The sequence below is a fragment of the Vulpes lagopus genome, chromosome 20 (genome assembly GCF_018345385.1).
Source record: "Vulpes lagopus strain Blue_001 chromosome 20, ASM1834538v1, whole genome shotgun sequence".
In the NCBI taxonomy this organism is placed as follows: Eukaryota; Metazoa; Chordata; class Mammalia; order Carnivora; family Canidae; genus Vulpes; species Vulpes lagopus.
In genome coordinates this window covers 1,789,839-1,813,714 of record NC_054843.1, presented here as the reverse complement: position 1 = coordinate 1,813,714, position 23,876 = coordinate 1,789,839, and the positions used below count along the sequence as shown (strand labels likewise).

Sequence of the window (23,876 nt, the reverse complement as noted above, 5' to 3'; positions counted from 1 at the left end):
GGGGTAGACCAGCCCACCCGTGCGGAGGTCACCATGCCCCGTCCGCACGGGCACTGTCACGGGCACACACCCTGGCAGTGAGCTTGCCCCAGACCTGGCCTACCGGGTAGGTCTTATCTGTGCCTGGATGCCACTGTCACCGCGACCCTACCTTCTTCTCTGGGGTTCCTGGGGCCTCAGTTTCTTTAACATTTTATTTATTCATTCATTCATTCATTCATTCATTCATTCATTCATTCCTTTATTTGACAGAGACAGAGTGTGAGCGGGGGAGGGGCAGAGGGAGAAGCAGGCTCCCCCCTGAGCAGGGAGCCCGCCCCAGGGCTCGATCCCAGGACCCTGAGGTCATGACCTGAGCCGAAGGCAGACGCATCACTGTCGGAGCCCCCGGGCGCCCTGGCCTTGGTTTCATTACACATCTTGCTAAATGAGCCCCTGGCCCCTAGACCTGTGACAACCACCCGTGAACGGAGGTTCACATGGATTCGGTGACGAGGTGTCCCCAAATGTCAGTCGGACCCTCTAGAGAACAGAACCAACAGGCTGTGCCGTATGTACAGAGGAACTCAGCGCGAGGAATTGCCTGGGGTTGTGGAGGCTCGACGAACCCAACATCCAGGCTGCGCCGGCCGCCAGAGATGGGGGAGCAGGGGTCCTCGGGGTCCTCGGGCGGCCTCTGAAGGGCTCCCTGCTCTGAGGAGCTCAGCCTGGTGGCACTCGGACCTTCAGTGGTGGGTGGACGCCCACGGTCGCAGGCCGGCGGGGCTGCTGTAACAAAGTGTCCCTGATGGCTTCTAAACAACGCGCTGCTCCCTGTTTGGGAGGCTGGAGGGCTGAGGTCCGGGTCCCGGCAGAGCCGGGTGACAGTCCTCCTCCTGGTCACACGCTTGTCATGCATCCTTCAGGGCCAGGGAGCGCCCGGGCCTCATTGACGAGGGCACCCGTCCCACTCTGGAGTCGCGTCCCAGAGGCCCCCTGGGGTGCGGCACAGACCTTCAGACCGTGGCACCCACCCCCGCTATGGAAGGTCGTCTGCTTCCCTCAGGGTCCGGCGGTGTAAACAGCAACCTCATCCAAAAAACACCTTCACGGAAACATCCAGAATAATGTTTGAACAAGCATCTGCGCCCCATGGCCCAGCCATGGCGAACATAAAATTCACCCTTACGACGAATGTTCTACTTCAAGATACTCTTTATAGAGATCCTCAGAGGGGCAGCCCAGGGGGTGCAGCGGTTTAGCGCCGCCTCGCCCAGCACGGGATCCTGGGGTCCTGGGATCGAGTCCTGCATCGGGCTCCCCACATGGAGCCTGCTTCTCCCTCTGCCTGTGGCTCTGCCTCTGTGTCTCTTATGAATAAATAAATAAAATCTTAAAATAAAAAAGATCCTCAGAGGCTCCAGTTTGAGCCCCGCTGTTCTGCAGGGTGTGCACACTGCTCACGGTGCGGGCCCCGGGCCCCCTCACCCCTGTCGTGACGCTCAGGACACATCGTGTGTCCCGACGACCTAAGTCTATGTCACTTGGAGAATTTTCTGGCTAACGGGGAAAGATCTCTCTAGGATTCATTCCGTGTCACTTGAAACCAGCTCTGCGACGCGCACAGAAACACGAGAAGATGACCAGTGACGACCACAATAAATATATCTTTAACTTCTTAACCAGCACACAAGAAACATTTTCAGTGGCAAATCTGCTTCCCAACATGAGGCTCGTGGCTCGTGTCCATGGCTGGGTGCTGGGAGCCTCACGCCCTCCGACAAAGGGCACCGCGGGGCAGAGGCCCTGCGTCACCACACCCAAAGGAAAGATGTGTCTGTAGCAATCTTGGGAAATCCAAGGTCAAGCAAATAAAATAACAATTTGGAAAGGAAAAAAGAAACAACGTAAGGAAAGTTCCCCGCTTCTAGGAAAAGTCTTTTTTTTTTTTTCCCCTCCTCGGTAAAATATATCATTTATAAAGCGGAAGTGAGTTCTGTTGAAAAATACTTGAAATATTCTCTCAGGGGGAGAAAGCAGTTCTTCACCAGCTTGGCTGGGCCCTGGAGGGGCGGCCTTGTCCTCTGCCTGTTGGGCGCCAGCAGGGACAGTTCCTCTCGGGAGGCCAAGGCTGAGTGCCTGCTGCCAAGGAGAGAAGGGGGCTCGTTACCAGCCGAGCTCCGCCCGGGGCCGGGGTCGGGGTCGGGGGGCACGGGGGGAAGCCGGCCGGTGCCAGTCCCGCTAGACAACCCGGGGGCCGCCCCGATACATGCTTGGAGGCCTCCCCCGCCTCAGTGGCAGGTGCCGAGCAGTCCTGGGCCCAGGGGACAAGACGCCCCGTGTCTCCCGCGCCCCCGGGGGCGAGCAGGGCCAGCCTCTGCTCGGCAGACCCACTGCCCATGTGAAGAAGCCCCTGCCCACTCGGTGGGCAAGGCTGGCTAAACCGCCACGTGCATCCTCCCAAGGAATTGCTGCACCCACGATGCAGAGGGTACCACACGCGTCCCCCCTGTGCTGGAGGCCCCACGGGGGGCCGGCAGGGTGGGGAGCGACACGTAGACCTGGCTGCGACGTGATGCGGCCCGAGGGACGCCCGGCTCTGGACCTGGCAGCGGCACCCCCACTACCTTCTTGGGGCCCGGGCTTCCCACTGGATTCAGAAGCTTCTGGGTTTACTTAGTGGATTAAGGCCACAAATGAGGAGCAGGAAGCACGCAGTGCCCCTCGCCGCCGCCTGCCCCTCCGCTTCCCCGGGGCCGCCCTCCCGTCTGGGGGGCAACCAGGATGACCGCGACCATGACCGGGATGACCGCGGCTGGCTGTGCGGAGGCAGCTGCCCACCTGCAGCGAGCGCAGGCTCTGTCCTCACCGCTGGGCTGGGTGAGCCCGAAAGACTGTGCCCCTGTGAGGCCACTTGGGGAACCAGGGGTCCCCCCGCCATCCCCGGGGGTGTGGGGAGGAGAGGTGGTGCTCGGGGCGAGAAAGGCATCGGGAAGCTGCTCCCCAGGGGCTTCCCCTGCACAGCACCCGGCCCTGACGGGCTGGGCCCAGAGCACTCGCCACACTACAAGGGGGGGGGGGGATGCTGGGACTGGGAGGTGGGGGCGGGGGGGAGAAGTTTCCAGAAACCCGCTGTCCGGAGGAGGAGACTTAGCTCAGATCCTGGCCACGCTGGCTCAACCTGAGGGCAGGCACCACATGGCGTGGGGTATGGGGGGACAGCTGTGTCCTCAGGGGCTCTGGGGCGCAGCGTGCAGGTGTCCTGGGAGCAGAAAGCTGCCCGGAGGTGTGAGGCTGGGGCACCAGGGGCCGGGGGTGTGGTGGGGCCCAGAGACAGACAGGATGCTCGTGAGAACAATCCCGAGAATGTTCCGGCAGCAGAGAATGGGCGCGTGTGAAGGCCCAAGGCAGGCGTGTGTCAGGGACGGTGGTTCAGCACGGCCCAGGAAGGCACTGTGGCTGCGCTTGTGCTAGCGTGGGAGTGTGTGAGCCTGTGTGTGCAAATGAGCGTGAGCCGGTGAATGTGAATGTAGGAGCAGCTGCGTGAATGAGTGTGAGCGGGTGGGTGTGAGGATGCGAGTGTGAGCTAAATAGGAATGCGCCAGCAGGTATGTAAATGAGCATGAACAGAGGACTGTCGTCCTGAGTGTGAGCAGCTGTGTGTGAACAGGTGTGACGTGTGAATGAATGTGAGGTGTGTGTGTGAGCAGGTGTGTGAATATGCGTGAGCTGGTGTGGGCGTGTGGATGAGTGAGGACACGGTGTGAGCGTGAGCAGGTGTGTGGGTGAGTGTGAGCACACGGTGTGAGTGTGAGCAGGTGGGGGTGTGGGCAGGGCGGAGCTCCAAGGGGCAGGCAGGGGTGCCAGGGCACAGGGGGCGGGCACACGGGTCCCCTGGTGGAGGAGCGGGGGAGGGTCCCCGGGGCGGGAGCGGCACTGCCAAGCTGGCGCACCCAGGATTGTGGGGGTGGGCGGGAGGCCTGGCAGACACGGCCCGGGACGGGGACACCCGGGCTCCTCCCCGCTCATCAGCGTCCCCAAAGCCCCCACGCGCCCGGAACACGCGGCAGACACCTTTTCACGGCGGGGATGTTGCTCCACACGTGCACGGCGTCCCGCACGGCTTGGCCACAGACGTCCTGGATGGTCACGGGGTCGGCCTGACAGATGGAAAGGCAGCGAGGGTCAGGGTGACAGTCACGAGCTCAGCCCCGCGGGGACCGTCGCCACAGCCGCCTTCCCGGACCGGCCGCCTGGCTCCGCGGCGCTTACGCGTCCTGCGGTTCCCTCCAGCACCTTACGAGGGAAAGGGGCTGAGAGAATATCGTGAAACTTTTCACCAGGAGACCCGTCGCCGTCCCGTCCCCGCGGGTCCCGGGGGCAGGGGTTCCCGCCCGCCGCAGCTCAGACGTGGCTTCCCCTGAGGGACAAGGATGTCCTTGGTCCTTGGGCTGAGGTTGTTTTGCTCCCGGAAGGTAAGAGGCTTTGCCGGCAGACAAAGGGTTTGTGCCGGGGCCTCGGGCTGCCGGGATTCCTATGCCTCGGTGTCCCTGGAAGGCCCCGGAAGGAAGGGCGTGGGGTGGGAGGGGACGGACCTCCCAGCAATGGGAGAGCGAGCCACGGAAGGGAGAAACTGAGGCAAGAAGCCACCCAGGGCCCTGGCCCCCAACAGGAGATAGGCTGACTGCACCCGCGTGGACTCAGGGGCCGGGAGGGTCCCCCATGGACCGTTCCTGACCCCACATGGGCCTCCCCCGACCCCAACACCGGCCTGGGGGAGCCACCCACCGCCGGTCGCTCTGGGCGGATGGAGGTTTCTGTGCTGCGCCCCGCGGAGCCGACCGCCTGGACCCGCACACAGGGCTGAGAAAGGCTGACTGCGGGCTCGGGCCGCGTGCGTGACCCCGGGAGCTCGGGCCGCGTGCGTGACCCGGGAGCGCCGGTATTGAGAACGCGTCCGTCGGGCCTCCTGGTCAGACCTGGCCCTTGTGCTCCGGGCACCTGGGACTGTAGGTCTGGTGTCACATCCCTTCCTGCTCCAGGCGGGGCTGGCCCCTGGGAGGGAACCCGGGAGGGGACGCTGACACCGCAGCCCAGGCTCCTTGATGACAGAGGAACACGTGGCACTGCAGCTCGCTCCGCGCTGCAGGAACACATTTAACCCCGGACCCGTCGCTGGGCCCGTGAACACGGCCCGGGGGGTAGGGGGTGGTGATGGGGGGACCCGTCACCGGAGGGAGGAGGAGCCAGCCCAGGCCTCTCCCTGGGGACTCCGGCCGCTCTGACGCAACCGCCCCTCGCGCTCACGCCCGCCCGCTGTTCCCCCGCCTGCGCGCTCCTTCCCTGCTCTGCTCCCTACGCTCATCACAGGTTTTCCTCCCTTTTCAAACTGAAACACGGCTGTCGCGACCTTTTCATTCAAAACACGGGTCGCAGGCCGGAGCCGAAGAGCTGGGACCTGTGCTGGGCACGTCCTGGCAGGATGGAGGGTCCCCAGCACCATAGGAAACGTGGGGAGCCGCCCCTTGGGCTGCCTCTGGTTTGGGACCACTTGGGCCCCCGCCAAGCGCATGTGCGAGATGCAAAGTCAGCACGTTTGCCGCTGGTAGCCGGGGCCCAGATTTGGAATCTGCACTTTTTGGCTGGACCCACAATTCTTATTTAAAAAAAAATTTTTTTTAAATAAATAGTGCAGGTTATAAACCTGGTCCCGGCTGCTGTTCCGAGGCGGCGTTAGGCTCCCGACCGAGGAGAAGCCATCAGGGACGAGGAGGAAAGCAGGGGCATCACGAGGACGCGTGGCGGCCCCTGGCGCAGACGGCCTCTAAAGCGGTAGCTCACGGGTGGCGCTCTAGGGGAACGTCACTTAGCGACCTCGGAGGCCGGGCCGCGGAGCCTGTCCCCTCAATAGATCGAAAGAGGAAAGCGGCCCAGTTCTCTCCACAGACTGGACAAAAGAACGTCTGACGGAGCCGACAACTGTTCTTGACGCGTGTACAGCAGAACGTGGGAGCCGATGGAAACTTCTGGAAACGCCCTCAGCTGAGTGAAATCCATCAACCCCAACCTACGAGCCAGCATCAGCCTCGTAGGGAACACAGGAACGTCTCTGCGACCAGCAGACACAGCAAGGGTCGCCCCGTCGCGGCTGCAGCCCGACATCCTGGGACAGGCGCCTGCGCGGTGAGACCGGAGGGGCCCAGGGACCGGCTCAAGGACCCAGAAGGCAGGACCAAATCAACCGGGAACCACTGTCACCCGCACGGGACCCCAGGAGGCGCGGGAGCCCGGGGATGTAGAGGAGCCAACACGGCTCATCAAATGCAGTCGGACAGCAGAAAGGAAGGTCCCGCTCGCCGCTGCCGGAGAAAGTGTCGGAAAAGAACGGGGGTCCCAGGCCGAAACCCAGCAGGACTGTGCGGGAGGGAGCCGTGCACCCCACGTGACCCCACAGCCCCTGATGGGGGGTGCTCGGGGTGGTGGGCACGGCTGTGAGAGTGACAGCATGCCCAGCGGTGTCACCTCTGGGGCGCGTCCCATGATGTCCCTGCTCACCCGCACCACCGTGCCGTCGTCCCCCCATAAAGCCACGGCAACCCCGACACCCAGCAGGGGGAGCAGACCGCAGGCGTCTTCACGGCTGCACAGAGCAGAGCCGCACAGGGTCCTGGGTCAGAACGACCAACGAGGGGGGCATCTCTGTGGAGGGAGGGCTTCCCGGGGGCGGTGGGGGGGCCCTCCACTGACCGGCTTGAGTTTGCATAAAGCATGGGGGCGGCTGCCAGGACGTGAGGGGACAGAGTCAGCAGCGAGGACTCCTGCCGTGAGCGCAGGGGACACGTCCTCAGAGGGGGACACCAGGCCCCACCGGGGGCTCTCCTGGGGGGCGCAATGCTGGGAGGGGTCCGGGCCAGATGAGCCCAGGACGGCTGCTCCCAGGGTCAGGACGCTGGTGGTGCCCCCCGAGGATGAGTGCACGCCTGTGAGCGTGAGTGCACGTGTGAATCCGTGTACGTGTGTGGCGTGTGCCAGTGCACTGCATAATGTGTGCACGTGTCATGGGGGTGGCATGGGGCCCGCGGAAGCACACCTCTTGGGTCCTATGTGCATGCATGAGCTCCTATGTCGTGTGCGGCGCGTGCCCGTGTGCAACGTGTACAGAGATGGTCGTGTGCACACATGAGAGCCCCGCGGTGGCCTGTCTAGACGTGCAGGAGCAACGTGCCCGTGCAGGGGACGCCCTCCGGGCCACCTGACGGCCCGTGCCTGGCGCGTCCCGGGGCTGCCCTCACAGGCGTGGACGGCGGTGCCGCACGTACCTCCAGGAAGCGAGTGGCCACGGTCTGTTCCTCTCGCGTCAGCACCAGGTTGTCCACGAACATCCAGAAGAAGGGCTGCGGGCAGCCCGGCCGGGGCCTCGCGTACTGCAGGACGCGGTGATACTGGAACAGGTACCAGGCTGGGGAAGGGACGCGGGCGTGTCTGGGCCGTGCCCGCAGCGGAGCGGGGAGGCTGAGCGGCTCTGCGAGGGCGCAGGGAGACTGCGGACGGGCCCCTCGGTGTGGCTGGCCTGGCCCCCCGCCCCACCTGCTCCCCAGGCAGGCCTGTCCCCCAGAGCCAGGGTGGCCCCAGCGCCCAGCCTCACCCAGCGCACCCACATTGGGACGAGTGTAACGGGGCTGGCAAAGCACATGCGGGTGTCCCCCCGGGGAATCCGTCCACGCAGAGCAACGGGGCCCGCAGGTGGGGGCCGCTCTCAGGTGGGGCCACGGCTTCCCATGGGTCAAATCCACCGCACCGTACTCGCCGAGCAGACGGGCTACTCGTGCCGGTGACACGCGAGGACGGCCATGTCTGGGAGCGTAGACAGCTGGCACCTTCTGCTGTCCGTCAGGGTGCAAATGGGCGTGGGGACCAGAGGCCCCGGGAGGGCGGGCGGGCCGCGGACGCTTACCCGGAGGATGGTGACAGGCGTGGCCCAGGGCGGGTGTCGAGCCGTACACCAGGTTGAACGGGCCCCATCCCTCCACCTGCGGGACACGGGCACACTGCAGAAGGCAGCACAGGCACAGGTGCCCACGGGCCCACAGCCGCAGGCGCCTCGTGTGTCCGGGCGGGAGGCTCACCATGAGGCCGAGCCCCAACGGGCCCCGGGTGGGGAGGTGAGACCCACCAGGCCACACCCGCTGCATGGGCTCGGGGCACCACCGGCCTTGGGGACGCAGGGAGCCCAGCCTCCGCAGGGACTTGGAGTCTGAGGTGGCTGCCCCGCGAAGGTGGGCACGGCGACCCCCAGGATCCACGGGGAGGCTGTGTGCGCCCCTGACGTGACAGCCGGGCACGGCCTCCCCTGCCCACCACGCGGCCTCAGGGGTCACTGCAGGCCGGCGGGAGCACACGAGATCCACCACGCCCCGTGCCCCAGCAGACCAGAGGGCACCCTTCAACTCCAAAGTGACCTAAGTGCCCCCCCCCCCGGCAGCCTGAGGGATTCCCACTAATGACAATCCTAGCTCCTGTCATTCTACTAAAAAAAGACCAAGACACGCAGCCCCGGCCCCTGGTTTTGGGAGAGCACCTGCTCCCGAGCCGACCTGTGCTTCCCGGACCGGCCGCCTCCCCGCTCAGCAGGCGCCTGTGTCCTGCGGAAAGCCCCCGGCCCCACGCCCCCCGCCTGCCGCCTGTGTCCCCCCCACCCCCGGGGCAGGGGGCTGGGCAGTGGGCTGGGAAGGGCAGCTGACTGGAGCCGAGGGTGGAGGAGGGGGTACGGGGCGGAGGTGGTGGGTGTGGGCTGATGGGCCAGACACACAACCCAGCCGACCCCGCTGACCCCCACCTGCAGTGATGCGCCCAGAGGAAAACCCAGCCTGGGCGACAAGTCCCCGTCCCACCGGCCACCCGGCCGCCCCCTCCAGCTGCACCAGAAACCCCCTGAGCTCCCTTGAAATCCACCCAGAAACCCACGGCAGGAGCAGGTGGTGCCTGCTGCTCCCCATCGCTTGGGGGGGCTGCGATAGAACCGTCCGGGCACAGGGCTCCGGACGAAGTGAGGTGGGGACGGGGAGGCCGAGCGAGACCACACCCGCCTGACCCGGTGTTGCAGTGACAACCCACGTCACACACTTACTGGTAGAAAACAGATTTCAAGTATTTTTATCAAAACTGGATGCCCAAAGAGCCAGCCCCTGGGACCCCGCAGCTCCCTGGCCTGCGGTCAGCGCCCCCCCAACGGCCAGCACCCCCGGCCCAGCCCCTCTGCTCACGGTCGCTGGCTCAGGGGGACGGGCTCTGTCCTTCCTGGTGCCAGGGACCCACAGACCAGGGCTTCCTGCCCCGGGGCCCCCAGGAGGAGCCTCCGGGGCCCCTTCCCATCATCTGAGGCCTGGTGAGTCATCTAGGCGCTTCCTCCAAGGTCACTGCCCAGGCCAGCAGGAAGCAGCCTCCAAGGGAGCCGGAACATTCCGTCAGGTGTTCAGAGGATGCCCCCCGTGACTGGCTGTTCACTTCAAGACTTTGTCTGAGAGGGCGGAGGGGGTTAGTCCCGCTGCCCGGGCAGCACCGGCCCCGCTGCTGGGACCGGCCCCTCGGGCCTCAACCACCCGGACTCGGACGGGGCCCGGCCCGTGGCTCTGCTCTGCGCCCGGGCGGCATGGGGGCCGCGAAAGCACCCCTCTCTCCACTGCCTGCGGGGTGCCATTCCTGCAAGCTCCCCTGGCCCCCTGGGCCCCCAGGACCCCTGGTTCCTCAGGCCCCCCCAGCTCCCCAGGCCCCCACAGCTACCCCCCAAGCCCCCTGGGCCCCCAAGCTCCCCAGGTCCCCCAGCTCCCCAGGCCCCCATGGCTTCCCCCAGGACCCCTGGCTCCCCAGGCCCCCACGGCACCCCCCAAGCCCCTGGGCCCCCAGGCGCCCCCGGCCCTCCAGGCCTCCCTGACTCTCCCCAACCCCTGGCCCCCCAGACCCCCCAGGCCCTCCAGGCCCCCCAGGCTCCCCTGGCACCCCCACGGATCCCTTGCACATCTCCTGGCCCCCAGAGTCACACGGCGGTCCTTACATCCCTCCTCACGACATCCGTGACATCATCCAAGTGCTTCAGTCCTGCCGGGTTGGAACCACCCTCCAAGAAGCCCAAACTCACGAGCTCTGCAGGGGGAGACACAAGGGGAGCACAGGGGGGCGAGCGTTCATTTGAACCGGGCACAGAACAAAGGGCCAAGGAGCGATCAGGAAACAGCACACTCAGACTTGGTCCCTAGGACGACACGGGGGCAGGGGCCGCTTGCGGAGGAAGCAAATCCCACTGTGGATGGATTCAAGAACTCAAGGAATTCGTTGCAAAAGCAGACACCCCCCCCCCCCCCCGCTCTTGCGTCACGCCCCGGGTTAGGAAATCCCTGGCTGATGTCACCCAGCCGGGCTGTGACAGCTGCGGGCGTGGGCTGCAGGGGCGCGGGCACAGCCCGGGAGGCCTCGGCCTGTGGGTGGACGGGAAGGCGGGAGCAGCAAGGGTATATGATTTCCCCCAGGGAGGCGTCGTCTGGGTGGGCAGACGAGGCAGGGTGGCCTCGGGCCCTGACCCCGGGCGCCCCGAGCCGGCCAGCGTCTGCGCATCACAGGGCGGCCTGGGGCGCGAGGGAGGCACGGGCGTGTGGCCGCTCCAGGAGAGCTGGGCCTCAGGTCACTCACCTGTCCTGATGTCCCCAAAGAGGGACAGCACCCGGACCGGCTCTCGCTTCCACACGGGCACCGTTTCATACGTCTCCAGGGGAGTCTCCTGTTGAAAACCCAGTTCTCACCGCGACTCGGTTGCAGAGCCCGTGAGGCTCGGGGAAACCCCTCTCAGGTCCAGGGAGACGCCCCGGAAGGCGCCTTCAAGGCAGGCTGGCCCCGGCCCGCTCCCGGCCCCCCAGCTGAGGTCTCCAGGCCGGACGCCCACCCGGCGCAGGGAGGCAGGCGCAACGGGCCTTTCCTGATCGCGGAGCAAGAAAAGCCTTTCCCGAGGAAGCACTTCGTCGGGACTTCTCGGGGGATCCTGACTACCTGGAGTGGGGTTCCCCGACTCCCGGCCTGAGCGGCCTGAGCAGGAGCCCCTGAGCCACGTGGGGCAGGGTCTGCCTGTGGCTGCAGCCGATGGGTGGGGGGTGGCGAGGTCAGAGGGCACCAGGAGGGCAGTGGGTCCAGAACAAGTGCAGCTCTGATGGGCACTGGGGGGGGTGTCCTGGTGCCCTGCTGCGCTGTGGGGGTGAGGGTGGGGAGGTGGAGGCTGCGGGGGCTGCGGGGGTGGAGGCTGGGGGAGCGGGCTGCCGGGTCTGGTGTGGCCCTGCCGTCCCTGCCTGCTGACCCAGGGTCACTCTTGCGTCTTAGGTTCCGGGGCGCCCGTAGGGGTGAGTATAAGCTGAGACCTAAAACCACTAATTTACTTCTACTCTGGAGGCACAGTCCCAAGTCCAGGAGTGGCGGCTCCGGGTCCCGCTGGGGACGCTGAGGGAGAGCGTCCTGTCTGGACGCTCGCTCCCATTGGCTGGACTCAGTGGTGCCCCTGTGCTGAGCCCCCTCCCACCCGCTGCTAATGCCTCCCTCCCTCCCTGGCTGGAGGGAGCACCCCTGCCCAGCCATGATTTGGGGAGAAGGGAGCACCGGGAGCAGGGAGCACACCCCCAAGAAACAGGAAGGAGCATCTGCTTAGAGCCCTTGGCCTCCCCCTCACTCAGAACCCAGGGCTCTGCAGAGAAAGCGGGGCTGGCGCCCGGCCCTCAGCCTAAGGCCCCTGCCTCCTCCCCCTCCCCCTCTCCCCGCCTCCCCCCACTGCCCCCCCTCACCGATTCCCGGTCGAAGAAGGCCTTGAGCCAGCCGCGCCACTTCCTGCGCCTCTGCAGGAGCCCGCTGCGCCGGAAGGGCCGGCACAGAAAGCACACCCAGTTGCTAGTGGCCTGAACTCTCCCCGACGTCCCGGGGGCCACCAGGGTGTCCACACACTTGAAGCAGTAGCATCTAGAGTCAGGGAGGAAGCGGCAGTGACCGCGATGGCATCCCGCTCCTGCCCTGGACACAGACCAGGGAGCCCGCCTCCCGTGAGAGGTCTCGCCCCCCCACGGTGCAGGGGTGAGGGGGAGCTGTCACCCAGCACGGGGGTGGGGGGGTGGGGGGGGGGGGTGGCGGGGTGCAGTCCCTGCCAGGGACCTGCAGGGACAGGAAGGAGCCACCTGCAGAGGACAGCGAGGGGGTGATGCCCTCAGCCTCCAGCCGCCCACCTGCGGAGCCAGGAAGTCAGGGGCTCCCAGGGACACAGGTGCAAGGACCCCAGCTGGGGCGGGCGTGGGGGGAGGGCCATGTGAGTGGGATGGTGGCCCAGGGACCCCAGGGGAGGGAGCACAGCTGGAGCTCGGCCTCCGCCCCCGCCAGCCCCGGGGGAGCGGGCTCTGCGTCACTTCCCCGCTGGCCCCGACCGAGGGAGCCGGAGCCGCAGAGCTTGGCGCTAACAACAAAAAGAAAAATCAGGAACATAAATCTTTCCACGCCCGGGGCCCTCACGTCAGGGCTCACACCAAACACAATATTTGGGATGAAAGCGGAAACCATCTTGGCGGGAAGCCCCCACCGGGCTCCTTCGCCCGCACTAGTCCCCGGCGCCCCCAAACTGCCCCCAGCCTGGCCGGCGCCCCCCGCCTCACCGGGTGCAGTCCGGGTTTTCGCAGATGAGCAGCGTGTCCCCGGAGCAGCAGATGGAGCAGTAGGACTGGTAGCCGTCGTCGTCGTACAGGAACAGGCAGTCCAGAAACTTGTCCTCGGAGAGGGGCGGGGCCAGGCTGGCACCTGCTCTGCCCCAGGCCCCCTGCAAGGCCCCCCTCACCTCCCCGCTTACCTTGCACGGAGCACACATCCCCCCCTCGAACAGGGGGTGCTGCGTGTGCACCTGGAGGCTCCCGCAGCAGATGCACATGCCTGCGGTGGACGTCCAACGTGCCGCAGGAGCCGCGACGCCAGCAAACAGAGCACCGCGCTTAGCAACGCACGCGCGAAATAAGCGCAAGACCCCGACCCCGACACCCCCCGGATGTTGTGGGAAAACATGAAGAACTAAGCAAACCGGAACGGATCCCAGGATCTGGTCGCCCTCACGGATCGGGGGCTTAGCCGGGTGTCAGGTCTCCCCAAGCGGGTCTACGGATCCCTCTCCAGATCCCAGCTGGCTTTTTTTTTTTTTTTTTTTGCAAAAATTGATAAACTGATCCTAAAATGCCTATGGAGGGGCGCCTGGGTGGCCCAGTCCGGGAAGGAATGGACTCAAGATTTCGGCCCAGGTCACGATCCCAGGGTCCCGGCATCCGGCCCTGCATGGGGCTCTGCGTGGGGCTGCACGTGGGGTGGGGAGTCTGCTTCAGGATTCTCTGTCCCACGTACCCGCTCTCCCAAATAAACAAATAAATCTTTCTAAAAAATGCACAGGGAAATGCAAGGGAATCGAGAACTGGCAAATCGACAGAGAAAGGAGACTCGGGGCTGCCCGCCCGCCTTCGCCCGGGCCGCGCTCACCTTCTATGTCTCTCCGGTCCACCTGGACTTCATATGCACCGACACCTGCAAAAGGCGACCGCACGCCCGTTCCCTCTGCCGCCTGACTCTCCCGTGTAAACGCGGTCGAGGGCCCCGGGGCGACCCGGGCGGGGGTTGGGGGGCCTCCTGCCCCTGCCGGTTTCCGAATCTTGTGTAAATATTCCAGAGGCCCGGGAGTCGGGCCCGGGCCGCACCCTCCGGGATGGATCCGCCCCCCGGGAGCTTCACCTCTGCCTCTGCGGGGCCGGCACGAACCCGGCGCCGGCTTGCTGGAGCCCACCAGGATGATGTCTCTGCTCGGCTCTGCCTCGGGCTCCAGGACTGGGACGGCCACCAGGGGACCCGCACCAGGAGACGGGCGTGCACGGGGGGAGACGGGCCTGTGGGCCTCTGCCGGGAACCCTGGCGCCCCGCGTGGGGGTGAACCAGACCTCTCGGTGCTCTGGGGACACCTGCCCCTCCCGCCCCAGCCCCCGGGGCCAGGGAGACCAGGGGTGGGCACCGGTCCTGACAGGAGGCCTGGTGTGTCCCCCGTGGCGTGTCCCTCCCCACCCGGGGCCCTGCCACAGTGTGGGGTCCGGTGGGCTGCTCCCCACAAAACGGAGTGCGGTGGGACCCAGGTCCTCCCGCAGCTGGGGTCCCTAGGACGCCCTCTCCTCCCTGTCCCCCCAGACCCCTGCCTGCAGTCTCCTGGGAGGGCACCCCAAGCACAGGAGGTCGGAGAAGTAGAGGGGCTCACGGATTTCATAGGTCTCAGGCCAGGGCTCCTCTGCCGGCGGGGCAAGGACTGAGCGGTCCAGGGTTACCCGGGGGGACAGGGCCATGGAACCCGCGAAGGAGCTTCCTGGTGACCCACAGGACACGCGCCGGGTGGAAGAACTGGGGGCAGGGGTGCAGACCCGCAGGAGAGCACTGGGGTGGGGGCGCAGGGTTCCCACGTGACGTGCGGGGGCGGGGGAGGGGGCGGGAGCGCAGGGGAGGGGCGGGGAGCCTCACTGCCAGGGGGTGTGGGGTGGAAGGGTGAGGGGCTCCTGGGGGCGCTCACCCTGGGGGGGCTAGGGAGTCCAGTGGGGGAGGGGGAGCCCTCAGGGTGGGTGGGGTCCAGAGCCCACCTCTGTGAGGGGGTTTAGGGTGTGGGGGTTCAGTAAGGGGCGCTGCTGGGCGAGGAGGTGGGGAGCTGGGGGGAGGGGTGCTGAGGGGCGGGGCTTGGGGGCTGGGGGAGGTGGGGCTCCAAGGTGGGGAGGCGCCAGTGTGGGGGCTCCAGTGGGGGGGGCTATAGCAGGGAGGGTCCAAGAGGGGGCCTCTAGCAGGGGCGGGGGCTCCAGTGGGGGGTCTCCAGCAGGAGGGGGGCTCTGGGGGGGGCGGCTCCAAGAGGGAGCCTCCAGTGGAGGGGGTGGCTATAGCAGAGGGGGCTCCAGTGGAGGGATCCAGCCGGAGGGAGGCTCCAAGGGGAGGGGGCAGGAGGTGCAGAGGGCAGGGTGAGGGGGTTCTGCGGGGTGGGGGGGCTTAGGTAGCTGGGTGGCCCCCAGGGCAGCTCTAGGAAACAGGAGCTGGGGCATTTGGCGCAGGTGGGAGGGGGTCTGTGTGGCGGGAGGCAGGCCCATCGGGGAGCCCCAGGGGCCATGAGCAGGAGGTTCCGGCCCGTTGGGTGTTGGGCAGACCTCGGGGAGACATCAGGACGGGGGTCGGGACTCCCCTCCTCCCAGCTGGGGTGTGGGCCTCCTGACTTGGCAGGATGGGGGGGTCTGCAGGGAGAAACCCGACAGAACACACCCCCCAGGCCCCCAGGTGGACGTCAACAGGGACAGTTGCCTGACCGCGTGAGCCCTGGGCAGGATGTGCCGACGAGGGCCCCCCAGTCGCCCCCCAGCACTGCAGGACCCCTACGTGTGTCTCCCTGCCAGCGGATCACCATGAGACCCCCGTGGACCCTGCCTGGGGGTTCCCAGAAGCTTCGAGGTCATCAAAGGCAAAGTCCAAAGCCCCGGCACAGCCAAGAGGGGCCGAAGGAGCCCCAGAGGTGACATGTCACCATGGATCTTGGGACATTAGGAAAAACCAGGGAAATGTGAGCAGCCTGCGGCTCGTTGGTTTAGGTCACGGCCCATCCGCCCCGCGCGTGACACAAGACGGCGACCATGGGGGAGCCGTGCGGCGTGCAGGGCTCTGCGCTGGGAGCTCCGCAAGTCGTCTGCAAATATTAAACCGCTCGGGAATTAGCATTTTTCATATAATACAGTGTCAGTAAGCTTGGCCACCATCCTGCGCGCGGCACCTCCCCGCGACTCGCTTATTTGGGATCTAGGACTCTGTGTGTCTTGATCACCTTTACCCATTTGTCCCCCGACCCCTCACCCTCCGCCGCCCGCAGCCTGTTCTCTGTAGCCGAGTCCAGGGCATGTGTGTGTTTAGATTCCACATACGAGGGGCAGCCCCGGGGGGCTCAGCAGTTTGGCGCCGCCTTCAGCCCGGGGTGTGATCCTGGGGTCCTGGGATCGAGTCCCACGTCCGGCTCCTTGCATGGAGCCTGCTTCTCCCTCTGCCTGTGCCTCTGCCTTTCTCTCTCTGTGTCTCTCGTGAAGAAATAAAATCTAAAAAAAAAAAAAAAGATTGCACATGCAAGAGAGGTCCTATGGGAGAGACAGTTATCACATGGTCTCTCTCATACGTGGAATTAAGAAAGAGCACAGAGGATCACAGCCGAAGGGAGGGGGAAATAAGACGAAGTCCGAGAGGGAGACAGACCATAAGAGACTCTTTATTTTTTATTTTTTATAAGAGACTCTTAATCACAGGAAACAAACTGAGGGTGGCTGGAGGGGCGGGGTTGGGGGACGGGGTCACTGGGGCACGGGCGTGAAGGAGGGCACGGGATGTCACCAGCACTGACTGGGTGTTACGTGTGACAGATGAATCTCTGACCTGTACGTCTGAAACTAATAATACTCTATATGTTAACTCATTGAATTTAATAAGATAAAATTAAGATAAAGATTAAAAGATAAAGATTAAAGATAAAGATAAAGATTAAAAGATAAAGATAAAGATAAAATAAGATAAAGATTAAATAAGATGAAATTAAAAAAAAAGAGAGGTCACCCAGTGTTCATCTTTCTCTGACTTCTTTCGCGGAGCGTCGTGCCCTCCGGCTCCATCCGTGTTGATGCAAGTGGCAGCACTTCCTTCCTTTTGGTGGCGAGTGCTACTCCCTGAGCACATACGCGTGTCTTCTCCGTCCGTCCGTCCGTCCAGCCTCGGACGCTTAGGTGGTTTCCGCGTCTGTGCTGTTGCAAACGATGCTGCAGGGAGCTCGGGGGTGCAGACCGCTTTGTGAATCAGTGTTTTCCTTTTCTTTGGATCAAAGCGCAGAACTGGGGTCGCCGCCAGGTCGTAGGGCAGCTCTATCCTCCGCCGGCAGGTAAGAGGCTCCGATCTCAGCAGCGCGGCCCTTCCTGTCATTCCCATCCTAGCCATCCTACCAGGTGTGAGGTGATGTCACTGCGGTTCTGATTTGCATTTCCCTGATCGGTGACACTGAGCATCTTTCTCCGTTCCTGTCGGGCATCTGTAGGGCTCCTTCGGAAAAAGAGGCCCGATTCCGATCTGCTGCGCGTTTTGTAATACAGGATTGTTTGCTTCGCTGCTGCTGACTTGTCCGGGTTCTTTATATATTTCATCTATTGACACCTCATCACATATAGAATTTACAGATGTGGAGTTTTGTGGTTTCAGGTCTTACATTCAACCCCCCCCCCTTTTTTTAAAGACCTTATTTATTCATTCACGAGAGGCAGAGACACAAGCAGAGGGAGAAGCAGGCTCCCTGCGGGGAGCCCGATGCGGGACTCGATTCCGGGACCCCGGGGTCACGCCCTGAGCCGAAGGCAGATGCTCAACCCCCGAGCCACCCGGACGTCCCACATTGAAGTCTTTAACCCATTTTGAGTTTATTCCTGTGTGCGCGTTGTGTGGGGTAAGGAAGCGATCCAGTTCAATTCTTTTGTGTGGGGCTGTCCAGTTTTCCCAACACCGTTGACAGAAGAGACCGTCCTCCTCCCCCGGTGGATTCTTGGCTCCTTTTTTCATAAATTCATCGGCCACGCACGTGTGAGCTTATTTCCGGGCTGTCTACTCACATCCGTCTACTCATCTGTGGGTCTGCTTTTGTGCGGCGATCGCACCATTGTGACAACGACAGCTCTGGGTACGGTCTGAAATCAGGAAGTATGATGTCGTCAGCTTTGTTCTGCTTCCTCACAATTGCTCTGGCCATTTGGGGTCCTTTGTGGTTCCGCACAAGTTTAAATTTTTTTTTTTTTTTTTTTTTTGCGAGACATGACATCAGAGTTTTGCTCGGGATTTGCACGGAGTCTGTAGATTGCTTGATGTGGACGTTGTAACAATATTAGTTATGCGAGCACGGGATGTTTTAAGATAGCCTTCTGAACATTTAAAAATATTTATTCTAAAATTGTTTGTTTTTACATTTTCTATTTTTTTATTTTTTTTTTTTTTTTTTTTTTGTTTTTACATTTTTTAAAAAGATTGATTTATTTCTTGTCGAGAGTGTGAGCGCGTGTGCGAGCGCTCACAAGCAGGAGGGGCAGAGGGAGAAGACACGGAGAATCCCAAGCAGACTCCCCGCCAACCCTGAGGCCATGACCTGCGCCAGAACCAAGAGTCGGGTGCCTAACAGACTGTGTCACCCAGGTGGCCTCCCCCCCATATTTTTAGTTTTAAATTTACGGGTTTTTTTTTGTAGTAAAAATTGTCTATATTGTTTTCTCCTCCTTTTATTTGGCTTGGTTTTGTTTTTTAACAAGGACACCAGAGTGAAAATCATCATGGGGACCGGGAGCAGTTGGGGCCCCGAAGCCCCCGGCCCATCCGCATCGTTCCAGCTGACGCAAAGGATGTGGGGCTCCAGGGGCCCTTTCGGCTCCACGGAAGGGACGGTTTTCTCATTGTTGGGCCCAAACAGCAGGCAGAGCACGTGTGTGGCAAGAGCCACTGGTCCTCACGGGTGGGGCAGCGGCTCACAGAAGGTCATGCACTTGGGGAGTGGACAAGCCCTGGCATGGCCCCAGGTGCTCCCACGCAGGTGCCGTCCTATCAGTCTTGGGGTTCCTTGCACCCTGTTGCAGCTGTCTGGAGCGGGGCACAGAGAGGGGGTGCCCTGGTGGTCTGGAAATGGGCCTCAGAGGAGCTGGCGTCTGGGTGACCAGTCCCTCGGGCCACCACCGAAGTCAGACCCTGAGATATGCAGGCTCGTGGGGTGCTGGGCCTGCGGGGATCTCTGGACACCTGTTTTCACCCATGGAAACCACAGGAAGCCTAAGATCACACACACGGAGAGTCCCATGTGCAAGCAAAGGGCAGGACCTAAAATAGGCTTTCCCCACCTCCATGGCAATTACTTGTGGAGCCAAAACCTCTCCAGCCCTGGCCGCACCCCTGGCATCGTCCATGCCCTCCGAGGGCCGGTTCTGAAGCTTCCCCGGTGAACCCCAGCCCCGCCCAACCCAGACCGGGTTCCCGGATACCCCTGCCTTCCCAAGGCCAGGATGTCATGGGGTTGGGGTGGGCACCATGCAAACCCACTGGCCCCCTGTGCAGGAGCTGTCACACCCTCAGAGCCACGGTGGGCATGTGACTGGATCCCCCTTGGTCAGGTGGTCACTCCCGGGTGGCTGCTAACGCCCTCCTCCGGCCTGATGGATCACCCACAACTTGATCCCGGGGGGGTTCAGATGCTTTCTGGCCCGAGGGAGTCCTCCAGACCCCTGGCGGCCTCCAGCCCAGCTGGGGTCTGCGGGTGCTCATGCACAGCCAGAATGGGTCCCACCCTGGTGTCAGGATGCCAAGCAGACTCGACACTGGCATCCCGGCCATCATGAGAGAAAGCCCCACCCCACGTCAGCCCTCATGCTGTCTGTCTTTCTGTGTTTGTGCAGTGGCCCCAAGAAGAGCAGGATGGCCTCAGGGTCCCATACCAGCAGCCAGAGAGGGTGATGGGGCAAAGGAAGGCAGAGAGGGGGCCCCGCAGCCAGGCAGTGATGCGCCTCTCCCGGAGTGCGTGCTGACCAGGGCGGACGACAGGCAGGGCTGGACGACAGGTACCGCCGGACGACTGTTGCCGCTGCCCTGGAGCACGTTTGGGAAGCGACAGAGTGTGGGTGTCCATCTGGGGCCTGGGGTTCAGGTCCTTTTTCTTTTCCTCCAGGTAAGAGGTAGGGGCTCCTGTAGACGAGTCACACAGAGGAGATGTGGAGACAGCTCCCAGGCCGTGGAGCTCCCAGATGTCACAGCTCGGCCCTGTCCGCAGACGACGGCAGGCTCCTGGGGTAGAGGCTGTGCGGTCACCTCTCGGCTCCGGAGCGGGCTTCCCCAAGGGGCTCTGTGAACGCACTTTGATGTGTCGTGTCTATAAATGCGCCTAAGGCAGATGCTCTTTGCCAAGCGTGTGTGTGTGTGTGTGTGGGGGGGAGACAGAGGGCCAAGCGCGTCTCCCGCAGGGCTTCTCCCAGAGACTAAAATGCACCCATGGGAGTCATGAGCCCCCCGGGGCAGAGCACGGCCACATGGCACATCCTGGGCACTAGCCAGACCCCAAGGGGTGGGCTTACCTGGCCATGCTCTGGGCCACTGGCTTCCCTGCTGGACAGGTGCCTCCCCAGGGCCTTTGCACCTGCTGCTCCTCTGCCTAGAGTGCTGCTCCCTGCAGAGCACCTGCTGCTCAGGTCTTTATTCAGAGGTGTCTTCTCAGGCAGCCCCCTCCCGTCTCACATCACCCCTCCTTCCCTATGCCCATTTCTCTCACCCTCTCTGCTTTGTTATCCTCCTCTGCACTCTCCACCTCTAGGTGCAGCATGGGTCACTTATCTATTCTTTTTTGTCATGAATCTCCTCCTGCTAGAGTGAGAACTTCTTGGGCGGGGAGTTTTGTGAGTTTGCTCTCCCGGAACACTGCCTGGCACAGAATAAGTGCTAAATAAATGCTTATACTCTTCACCTTGCATGCATACCTGGCACACCTGGGATCCTGGAGGAAGGAGCATGCCTGGTGTCCTCCCTCTGATGCCCTTTACTCAAAAATGGAAGTGAATAAACTCTAGAACCTTCTGTCAAAGCAAAGACCACCCGGACAGCCATGCACAGGCTGGAAAGCGTGCATTTTTAAAAGATTTTATTTATTTATTCATGAGACACACACACACACATAGAGGCAGAGACACAGGCAGAGGGAGAAGCAGGCTCCATGCAGGGGGCCCGATGTGGGACTCGATCCTGGGTCTCCAGGATCATGCCCTGGGCTGAAGGCAGATGCTCAACCACTGAGCCACCCAGGTGCTCCTGGAAAGTGTACATTTATTACGTGCTTTTAAAATAGCAATGTCAGTGTTGGAAGATGGATAGGCATGCTTTTCTGTATTCCTCCTGCTACGTCTAAAGAAAACCCCTGGGTGTTATACACAAAATGACCATAAGAAGATTCTGAAAGGCAGAGAGAAGGCAGACCAAGCTTCCAAGGGAACTTGGAACTCAAAGGATACCATGATGATGACTTCCCTGGTTTTATTTGTTTCTAATTTGTGCCTCATATATACCAGACTCACCACTTGAGAAGCCACCAGCCCAGACACACCAACAGAGACAGACAAAAAGTGCTATCCAATCAGTGCAAGGCCTGAAGAGAGTAAAAAGGCTGACCCTCCCATGAGCAAGAGAACTCTTCCTCCCTGACCACGCTGAGCTGGGGCCATTGGTCTTCTCTGGCCTTCAGACTGGACTGAAACATTGGCTCTCCTTGGGTCTCAAGCTGCCTGCTTTCCAACGGGAACTCACACCATCAGCTCTGCTGGGTCTCCAGCTTGCTGGCTGTACATCTTGGAACTTCTTGGCCTCCATAATCCTAAGAGCCAATTTTTAAATAATATACATCCATTCTACTGGCTATGTTTCTCTGGAGATCTCTGAGTAATATGGCAGCCATGATAAAAAATACATCAGAGAGTAATTATGAACACATTAGAAACAAATGGAAAAAATTAGGAACACATTAGAAACAAATGGAAAAAATTGTCCCAGTAAAGAAAAACAAGTTCCAGTAAAGAAAAAGTCTCAGCAAAGAAATAGAAGATATAAGGAAGAGTCCAGTGAAAATCCAATACCTAAATAAATAACAATTAAATAACTAAAAGTTAAAAAAAAAAAAAACTCTATGAAGGGATCAGAGGAAAGAATCTGTGACCTAGAAGATAGAACAGATAGAAGATAGATGTACTAAGGGGTACTTGGATGGCTCAGTTAATTAAACATCTGACTTTTGTTCTCAGCTCTGGTCTCGATCTCAGAGTTGTGAGTTCAAGCTCTGCGTTGGACTACACACTGGGTGTGTAACCTACTCAAAAATTTTTTCATTTTTTATTTTATTTTTATTATTTTTTAAAGATTTATTTATTTATGATAGACATAGAGAGAGGCAGAGACACAGGCAGAGGGAACAGCAGTCTCCATGCTGGGAGCCCAATGCGGGACTCCATCCCAGGACTCCAGGATAGCACCCTGGGCCAAAGGCAAGCGCGAAACCACTGAGCCACCCAGGGATCCCCCCAAATTTTTTTAAATTAAAAATATTTTTAAATTAAAAAAAGAACAAAAGTACCCAGTCTGAACAACACAGTTGAAATATACTGAGAAAAGTAAACAGAGCCAAAAGGATGTGAGAATACACCACAGGATTTGTGATCAGGGTTCCAGAAGGCGCAGAGATAGAGCATGAGCCTGAGAAGTACTTGAAGAAATCATGACAAAAAGTTCTCAAATTTTGGCCTATAGATACTGAATCGATAAAGCCCTATCGATTCAGTAAGCCGAACAAATCCCAATAGGATAAATCCAAAGAAATTCACATGAGATGCATCATAATGAAACTTCTGAAAACTAAGGACAAGGAAGTCTTGAAAGCAGTGAGAGAGGTGTGGCATCATACCTACAATAGGAAGAACAGTTCAAATGACACCAAATTTCAGAAATTGTGGAGGTGAGAAACATTTTTCAGGTGTTGAACAAGGAGAACTGCTAACCCAGAATTCTGCGTCCAGTGTCGACATCCTTCAGGAGTGGAGGAGGAACCAAGAATTCTCCGATAGAAGAAAACTAAAAGAATTTGTCACCAGCAGACCTACCATAAGAGAATGTGCAAACAGAAGGGAAATGATTCAAGAAGGAGTTCTGGGACATCAACAAGAAGGCAGGAACAATGAAAAGAGTAAAAATGTGGGTGAATACATTTCTTTTCTTCTCTAGAGTTTTATAGATTTATGTTTGATGGTGAAAGCAAAAATAACACTGACGTAGTTCTAAATATACTTAGAATAAATATTTAAGGAAATTATATTATAAATGGAAAAGCTAAAAAGATGTAAAGTGAGGTGAGATTTCTATGCTTCATTCAAACTGGTAAAATGTTGACACCAGAAGATCACCATGAGTTATGTATAGATAACATCGTACCAGAGCAATCACTAAAAATCTATATGAAAAGATACTGTTGACAGATCACAATGGGGTTCTCTAAGGTGTTGGGTAACTCATAGGAAGGTGGGAAAAAGAAAGAATGAACAGAAAAAGTAAAATAGTAGAGCTAAGCTCCAACACATCAATAATTACATTAAATTTAGATTTTTCTAAGTTTACCAGTCAAAAGCCCGATTGGACAGAGCAGATTTTTTTTAATGACCAACTGTATGTTGTGTACAAGAAATTAACCTCAATTCTAATAATGTAGGTAGATGGGGAGTAACAGGATGGGTGGGAAAAGCTGTATCATGCAAACATTGATCAAAAGAAAGCAGCGTGTCTATCTTCATACCAGATAAAGTACAGTTCAAGGCAAAAAAATGACGAGAATGATGAAAACTGGCCCTTTTATCGTTACATAGTGATGGAATGGTTAACCCACTAGGAAGATGGGAAAGCCTAGTCATGATTGCAACCAACAGGGGTGCTGAAAAGCATGTGGAGCAAACCTAATAGAACTGAAAGGAGGAACAGACAAATCCACAGGACAACTGGAGACGTCAGCATCCCTCTCTCAGCAATAGACAAAAAAATCAGCAAACACGTAGAGAAACCCTACGTCACCAGCAGCCAACAGCCAGCATCTAAGCAACATTTATAGAACATTCCACCCAACAGCAGCACCTACACATTCTCTTCAAGCATGCACAGTTGTGTACCAGGCCCAGATGAAGTCCTGGGCCATGAAACAAACTCCAAAAACCTTAAAAGAAGTGAAATCATATAACATGTGTTTTCTGATCATATTGGAGTCAAACTAGAAA

General features: G+C 60.2%; 1 protein-coding gene across 1 annotated transcript in view; it reads right to left on the bottom strand.

Moving 5' to 3' along the window:
* Positions 1 to 1,626: 1,626 nt before the first annotated feature.
* DNMT3L (DNA methyltransferase 3 like) overlaps positions 1,627 to 23,876 on the bottom strand; it is a 32,938-nt gene continuing 10,688 nt past the window's right edge. The window contains exons 5-16 of the mRNA XM_041734690.1: positions 14,270 to 14,409; positions 13,759 to 13,932; positions 13,510 to 13,554; positions 12,839 to 12,918; positions 12,648 to 12,760; positions 11,796 to 11,967; positions 10,663 to 10,750; positions 10,031 to 10,119; positions 7,934 to 8,009; positions 7,299 to 7,438; positions 4,054 to 4,139; positions 1,627 to 2,121 (exon numbers count right to left, since the gene is read on the bottom strand). Of these exons, the coding sequence (XP_041590624.1) occupies positions 1,956 to 2,121; positions 4,054 to 4,139; positions 7,299 to 7,438; positions 7,934 to 8,009; positions 10,031 to 10,119; positions 10,663 to 10,750; positions 11,796 to 11,967; positions 12,648 to 12,760; positions 12,839 to 12,918; positions 13,510 to 13,554; positions 13,759 to 13,932; positions 14,270 to 14,409 (1,369 nt within the window). The 3' untranslated portion in view covers positions 1,627 to 1,955. The remainder of the gene's footprint in view (positions 2,122 to 4,053; positions 4,140 to 7,298; positions 7,439 to 7,933; positions 8,010 to 10,030; positions 10,120 to 10,662; positions 10,751 to 11,795; positions 11,968 to 12,647; positions 12,761 to 12,838; positions 12,919 to 13,509; positions 13,555 to 13,758; positions 13,933 to 14,269; positions 14,410 to 23,876) is intronic.